This window comes from Uloborus diversus, chromosome 6 (genome assembly GCF_026930045.1).
Source record: "Uloborus diversus isolate 005 chromosome 6, Udiv.v.3.1, whole genome shotgun sequence".
Lineage (NCBI taxonomy): Eukaryota > Metazoa > Arthropoda > Arachnida > Araneae > Uloboridae > Uloborus > Uloborus diversus.
In genome coordinates, this window is record NC_072736.1 from 45515206 (window position 1) to 45523841 (window position 8636).

The following is an 8636-nucleotide window of genomic DNA, read 5'->3' on the forward strand; positions in this document are numbered from 1 at the left end:
AGAAAAGCGTTCATTTGTTTGAATCAATTGTTCATTAAGCTCAATAAAACATTTCTTGAAGTTTCTGTACTATTTAGTAAATGATCCAAACGCTCATGTCATTAATCAAAGCACTTAATACAAATCGAGATGAACTTTTTTTACGAAATTTTTAACACAACTACAAAAACGTTATTGCTTTTTTTTTTCTAATGGCAAAAACAAAGATGAGAAACTCTTACTTTTTACAGAGAGAGATGGAAATAAAAATATGAAATGCAACAGAATAGTAAAAGAAAAGAGAAGGACACACATGATACATTGTAATTTTAATGGTATAATGAAAGTATTGCGCCCAAACTTCAAAATAAATATGATACACTATTTCATCTAACATATCTACAAATTTTCAAAGTGGCTAGGTATCTTTTTTTTTTTCCAGAGCTTTAAACGTGTCACAAAATATTCGGCAATGGGCCGCAAGTCACTTACTAATATTTTATCCCATCCCTTGCATAAGGATTTCTTTAGGGATGCATAAGCATTATGAGGTTCTGCACAAGACCTTTTTACATTGTTGAACGGCGTAACGACCCCAATCTGTAATGGTTTGGGGTGTGATGTGTGAGAGTGAGAAAACACCTCTTGTTTTTGTTGGTCAAGAGATACAGATTAATCAAGAAACTTATCGCGAACCTATTTTTGAAGATGTTGTCTTACCTTGGCCGCAAAAGTTCTTTGGAAACAGAAGATGGACCTTCCAACAGGATTCCGCACCTGCACACAGAGCTAAAGACACTCAAGATTGGGGCAAGACACATTCCGGAAATCATTGGAACTCAAGAATGGCCACCGTATTCCCTAGATTTGAACCCAATTGATTATTCTATTTGGTCCATTTTGGAGACAAGGATGCGTGCTAAACCTCATAAAACGTTGACATCCCTAAATAAATCCTTATGCAAAGAATGGGGTAGAATATCAGTAAGTGAGTTGCAGCCCACAGACGAAAGCTTTGTGACACGTTTAATGCTTTATATTAAGACTAAAGTTTTGAAAATTTGTAAATATATTAGGCGAAATAATGTATTCATATTTATTTTTCAGTTTGGATTTTTGGCAGTTTTTTGTTTATATATTTTCATCATCATTAAAATTAAAATGTATTATGAGTGTCCAAGTTATTTCTTGTCCCCCGTATTTTTAATGGGAACCAAATAAGCAAGCTTGTGTAATGTGCAAAAAGCTAAAATACAATAGACGACAAAAATGTTTAAAATAAGAAGGAAAAATGGTTACTGCCCTTAACCTTCCCACGGCAGTATAGTAAAGGCTATTTAAAGAGAATGAGATTTTTATAGTACATAGCTTCTCTATTCTCTGTTTTGATGTTCGCTTGCACTTTTCTGTTTCAGTTTCGAATGAAAAAACTTCCATTCATATTGTGTAACAATTTAAAAGAGAATGAAATCTTCTAAATTTTGGTAGATATTTTTTGTTTATGAGAAAATCATATTTTTAGTGCAGATAAGAGTCTACATAAAACAAAATGGAACTGAATCGAAACCATTATTGTTGGCAGAACGAAAACCGGAGCTAAGCCGATTTTTGACCCGGAACAAAAAAAAAAAAAAAAACGGTTCGAACCCTGGTTTAGACCAAAGCCAGATTGAATCAAACATGAGTAGGCGTAATACGAAAGAAAGTTATCCGACCTACTGCGCTACGTCCCAGGTAGCTCACTTCGCGTCATAAACGTTTTTAAATCATTGTCAACATTGGTTGAACCCTTTTAAAACGTTTATGAAACATTTAAACGTTAAATGTGCTACCTGGGGTGTCTTTTGGTCATGTAATCAAATCGTTTTGTAGTAATGAACGAATTTTCAAGCATGATTAACGTACTCATGCCGCCATTTATAATGAAAGTAATAAAAGCTTCTATGATGTCTGTACTAAGGAGTACAAGCTAAAAGGTTCCCACGGAGACACAGACCCCATTATTCTTCTCTTTTCTGTGACATAATAATAAATACATATACAAAATAGTCTCTGCACTCGATTCAAAACATATTTTAATGTTTATTATTCTAATGTTGACCAAAACACAAATTAAAAACTTTGTTTTTCTTCCGACATTTTACCTAGCGCTTTTTCTTGTAGTTACGTCCGTTTGTTCAAGAAGTGTTTCCCTAAACAAGAATACACAGTAATTTAATTCTAAATACGTTTTACTTTTCCAATAGAAAAAAACACTTGCAGACAATTTTTCTGCCTTGCTCAGGAAAATGGTAGTATCTGCAGTTAACATTCTCATTTCATTGCAACTTTTTCACCTATTTTACTTTCGTTTTGATGGAGAAAAAAAAAGATATGCTTATTTGATTCCGGTTGAAAATGGAGCATTTTCTTTTTACCAGTGACGAACATTCAAATTTCAATATTTTATAGATGTTTATGTTTTTTCAACAATCCAAAAAAAAAATTGTAGATACTGTCATTAACCTGCATACAACGATATCGTTACCTGCATACTGTACAGTTACCACGTTCGCTTTGAAGCTTATTTTGATGTTGTCAAGCTATAATTTTAAAATAATGTTTTTGGAATTCTTTCTAATTTTCATAAACAAAAAGGACATTTAAAACTTTCGTGTCACTTCTTGAACCTTTTGAGAACGGTATAACTTTTACTTTTTGGGCGTTAAAGAACCTTATGACTTTTATTTGGTGGACAATATTGACAATTCTTGGTGAACGATATCATTTCTTTAGACATATGGACCTTTACTCAATATGCAAAACCTTTATTTGCAACTTAAAAGAGTGACTAAAAGTATCTTATGTTGTATTATAACAACCGAGTGTGGAAACAAACTTGGCTGTTGTACAGATAACTATTAAAATCAACCTTCAACTTGGGACATTTCTTAAGCATACCTCTGATTAATTATCAACATTTTCTTGATAGTGAACTTTTCCTTCAAATAAGACTACTCATGCTTAAAGCAATGCTCAGATTAATGTATGAAAGCATATTTTATGTTGAAACGCAACTAAAAGATTGTCACTGCAATGAAACAAAATAGATTATTAAAAGCGAATTATAGATGTTCTGCCCTCTATTTGAAACTTACTAAGATGAAGCACTTTTCTGTGTTAATCTAATAAGCAAAACAGAGAGACTTCTAAATAAAATAATGTGACATTATTTTCTGTTAACGATGTCGAGTATATTTTTCGGAACGTTAATTAACGTTAGCATTCCAAATCAAATGATTAATTCATATCGGTATTTTTAGAATTAACCATTGCTCTTTTAGTCTTCAAGTAATACAATTAACGTCTTCCAGGAATCGTCCATCTTAGGGAAGAATATCAGTGTTTTATATATTGAATTGCTAAATTTAAGCAATTGCTAATGATAATAATTTTATTATACTAGATGGCTAATTCAAAGCAATAAAATATGGATCATTGTTCTTCTAGTTTCTTACTTAGTTATAATAGTTTATGGACCTTTTGTTGATATCCTAACAAAAGATAATTGAAGACGTAGATAGTTCCATTAAAAACATACCGAAATTACGAAAAATAGGGATCGGAACTGAGGTAATTTTAATTTTATTAATTAATTTATTATAAAACATTATAAAATTTTATTTTAAAACATTTTGGCTTCAGATTCAATATTAAGCAAAAAATTGTCTCAAAAACTTCAATCATATGTTCTGTTATTGGTGGCGCTGTGCTTATCTTGCACCAAGTTCTGCAGTCCCGCTATGAAAGATTTTTTTTTTTTTTCGTTGGCAGTACAGTCGAGTCCCGACTTACGCAAGGGATGCGTTCCAAGACTCCACGCGCAAGTCGAAATTTCGCGTTGTAGAACAATATATGCATACAAATTTTTTAAAGCATACAAAATACTTTTAGACATTTATAAACATCCCTCAAACTGCTCTAATGCATTCCTTAACCATACACCACAGTTTCTTGCATAAATAACTGAACTTTTACTGTATTTAAAAAATAAAAACTGTTATTAAACATGAAATACTTTAAGGATGCACAAAATGATTGTCCAATGGGAATGAAAGACATAAAATAAAACAACACGGTACTCACGGTACGTGTAGTAAAATTTAAATGATGCACTATAATAGTACTGCACAGTAGTTGTAGTAACAATATTTAAGAGTTAAAATATGAAGATAGTGATGATTTATGCCCCGTGATCAGATCGTTATTCTTATCTAATACATTTTTAAATACGATTGCATCGCCTTTTCTTTTATTATGTTTCAATTTGTGGCAACATCTCCTTTTCCTGATCTCTTTATTAATCCACAATAGAAGAGCAACTTCCATTTTCATAATATTTACTTTGCTAGACTGCTCTGAGAGCTTCAATATTGAAACTAAGTTCTGAACTTATATATTTCATCAACTTTTATATTTAGAATGTTAAAAATAAATAAATGAAAGATGCTGAGTGGTTATTTGATGCACTAAACTAGTTTGGTGTGGGAACTTAGGCTGTCAGTGATGCTTAAAGGGATGTAATAACATTCACGAAATGAATACTTAGTTGCCAATAACGAAGCTGATACTTCCTTCCAAAAAAATTCATGTTGTGGGCGAAAAATTCGCGTTAGCTCTAAAATTTCGTTACTCGTGAAAAATTCGCGTTATATCCATTTCGCGTAAGTCGAATCGCGTTGTAGCGGGAGTCGACTGTACACACATGTTCGCATCTGATGTCATTTTTTTACTAATTTCTCCATGGAAATTGCATATAATTGTTTTGCAGTTACAAAGAACATCTTTTGTCAGTGCAAAAGAATGAACATATGGAGAAAAAAAAACAGCGAAACAATCAATATGAAACATATTGTAATTACGTAAAAGATCAGGTATGGAATCCTGTCGTTCTAACTGGCTCTACGTTAGAAAATATCTTTAAAAAATGAAGCAAGGAAGTAGAAAAGTAAGTAAAGGAAGGGGGAATAAAGAAGCATTATGAAATGGCAGAATACTCAAAAGCGAATCTTGAAGCATTCTTGATTATCTTTTTTCCGCACAACAATCAAACCCATCAAGGCTCTAACAAGGCTAATCTAAACTAACCACGGAAAAGCACAAATTTTGTAGTAATGAAAAAAAATAAATAAATAAACAGTTAACAATCGCAAGACCATAGTGAAACTTTTTTTTTTTAAAGTAACCAACAAATTACTTATTTGGATCATCTGACCAAAGTTGATGCGCTTATGCTTTTTTGATCCGGATCAACTGCAGATATCTAAACAAAAAATAAAGTTTTATGTCGTTAAAGAGCAAAAATATATAATTTGATTTCATTATTAATTATGGTTGTGGAAAACTTAATCTAGCAGCTTCGTAATGATGTCATTAGGATCTGCACAGCCTTCACAAAGCTGGCAGGTTATAGGTTTGCCTTAATTATAGTTATCCTTCAGGTATAAATGTATACAGTTGACAAGATTTTTTTTTTTTTAAATGGAGCTTGAAATGGGTATGTCCAAATTTGGGGAACTTACACTAATTAAACTGCCTGGACAAACACTGGTCACACTTCGAAGAAAGAATTGAATATTTTTATTGGATCAATATTAATTATTGATATGTTTCTTGTCAATTTCCAAAGTTTGATCTCTCTTCATGAATAAATCCATTGTTTGCTCTCTAGGCTCGCAAGATGGACAAAGGTAAAGACACGAGCGACGCCGATTCGACGTACGACAGCGACGGCGACCGACGCAACTCTGGCGAGATGATCTCCATGGCAGACCTGTTGCGAGCCAACAAGGTGTCCCTCGCCGTCATGCAGAAAGAGCTCTACGAATCCGCCCAGAAAGGTCAGATATATTTGCCCTCACGAATCGCTGCAGAGGAGAACAGTTTCAAGCCAGGGGCTGTTGGACCATTGGCCATCGTCAGCAAGAAGCTGGGAGATGACGACACGTAGCTGCCACCTGCTCAGAGACGGTGTTCTTTTTCCATTCCACCGACACATCCCTAGGATGCAGACAGGGATGAACTAATCATTGTCATGTACAGTTAGTCCAGGTGATGGCGCGTTTGAGGAGTCCAATAAATTAGGCGGAATTAGATCAATAAACAATCTTTACATGTCGTCCAAAGGATGACAGCCAATGCGGTGAGAAAAAATGGAAGGAATCAATTGTGGTAGAAAGTTTTCTAATAACAAACAACATAAAACATATTGTTAAAATTATTGACTCATGGAAATTGCCCTCATCATTTCAGGACAATACTCCTCCTTCCATCGGTTGAAAATAAAAAAAGCAAATACAGTAAAACCCTGCTTAACGCCACATGTCTTCAAAGTAGGTAGCTCTCTTATGTTGGCAATCATGGCTATGAATCATGTATCATTCTTTCTTGGCTAACTTTTTACTACGGGCTTATTTTCATTTCTATGTACGTTGCTGAAGAATTTTACCGTAAAATCAGGATAGACCAATAAATACTTCCCCTATATATGAAACAGTAGTAGTCTGTCCGCTCAACCAATCGAAGAAAAGTTTCACACATGGTTGCTTGAAGATATGTCCTGAAGATCGATGATTTTAAACAATGCAGAGCTCACAGTTTCCGTTATAGTAAGAGAATTTAGAAGTTTTGAATGGAAACACCGTGTTTTTCTTTGCTCAAATTGAGCGGAACATTGAAAAACCACGAATGGCGTATAATGAAAATTACCAGTGAAAAGCCTTTGCAAAGAAGAGCGTAATAAAGATCTAACGACAACACAAGGGAAGAGAAGATTGACTCACTTTACGTAAAACACAAGTTTAGAAAGCAATAAAAGCAGCAATCACAGAATACCACGTGCAAAGCATTGCTTGTGAGGAAAAATGTTATTTATTTTGTCATCAGTCCTTAATAATGCCTTTATTTGCAAACGATTTGCACCGGTAATTTTTTTGTATCACACGCAAATTGTTCCAACACCATTTGTGCAAAATTTTCAACACCAAGTTTTTCAAAATGCTGACTGATTTATGCAAGAAAACGCGAATGTTCCCATTCAAAAATTTCCGAATTCTCTCACTATAATTGTAATTGAAAAACCTTTATGGTAAATTGGGTGGTTTCATTTCTGTTTCTTGCCTTATTTAACAGTCAAATTCACCAGTCAAATCAAACCTCCGGCGGAATGAAACCTTCTTCTACCCAAAACGGTCTTATTCGTCAACCGATTAAAACCTCTGTCAGGCATTCGAACCGCTGATTGAAGCCTTCTTTAACGAACGAGAATGCTTCTTTTGGAGGACTGGATGGCTAACGAAAGTCCTAGTCGCCTGGTGCATACTTCTGTAAGACGGTATGGTAAGGTGTTTTGGATTCCTGACGGAGGTTCGAATCAGCTGATGAAAGAAGCCGTTTTTCGTTAAAGAAGACTTTATTCGGTGGCTCGTTCGTCGAGGATCGAGTCGGCTGGTGAATAAAGGCCATATTAACTGAAGAAGGTTTCGATCGGCGATTCGAGTGTCGGATGGAGATTTGATTAGACTGGTGAATACAATCGTTACTTGTAACGGACGCGTTTCTGACAAAGATTGCAGAAAGAATAGACTGCACCTACAGGGTGTCCAGAAAAGGACTCCCTGGTTTCAAAATTAAATATCTCGAAAACCAAGGACGGTATTGGAACAAAAAAAACTGTATGTTTATTGTGAAACCCATAAAAATCGTATACAGGACTACGGAAATTAGTTTAAAAACTACCAACAGGTGGCTCTGCACAATGTAATTGCAATAGAGATCTCCATAAATAGTGTTGTGAAGAAGTTTTCTGTTTCAGCAGTAGTTTAATCTCTCAGATATGCTTACATATACGCTAGAAATTATCGTCCAACCTCTTCGCAGCACTATTTATGGAGATTTCTATTGCAATTACAGCGTGCAGCGCCACCTGTTGGAAGCTTTTAAAACTAATTTACACGTTCCTGTATATGATTTTTAAGGCTTTTACAATAAACATAGCGTTTTTTTATTCCAACATCGTCCTTTGTTTTCGAGACATTTAATTTTGAAACCATGGAGTCCTTTGCTTGACACCCTGTAGCTTTCCATCTGTGAAAAACATTACGACTTCAAAATTTCCTCCTGAAAGTACTTCAGTAAACATTAGCGCTCCAATTGGCTGAGCTCCAATCAACCAGACTGCCTAATACCAAACACACTATCCCATTGTTTCTTTTTTTTTAAGTTTATTGATTTCTTTCCTTTATTTTTTACATAACTGTGCATACGAAATCAAAATCGTAAGTGGAGAATAAGAACTTGGTAGAACGGGATATATTCAGGTCATGAAAACTGGATTATAACAGCCGAATCCTTGCCTGGAGAGTGTGAGAGAAAATGATACATGCACTATTTTTTCAATCTACCTATTCACTACTAAATTTGATTGGAACCTAAATTTTCTGCATCAAAAATATATGTTTCGTGCAGGTTCAGAAATTAGACACTCTAATGTAATGCACAATAGTTCAATTGATTCCTAAACATTTTCCACCGATATTGACCCTGATTCAATCTCGATCAATTAATTTTGCAGCATTAATGACCAAGTTCAACCTCAAAGTTCTTTTCAAATAACTGGA

General features: G+C 34.3%; 1 protein-coding gene across 1 annotated transcript in view; it reads left to right on the forward strand.

The window, feature by feature from the left end:
* Window positions 1-5968, forward strand: part of LOC129224373 (potassium channel subfamily K member 13-like) — a 213918-nt gene extending 207950 nt beyond the window's left edge. The window contains exon 4 of the mRNA XM_054858814.1: window positions 5690-5968. Coding sequence (XP_054714789.1) covers window positions 5690-5968 — 279 coding nt within the window. The remainder of the gene's footprint in view (window positions 1-5689) is intronic.
* The last annotated feature ends 2668 nt before the right edge of the window (window positions 5969-8636 follow it).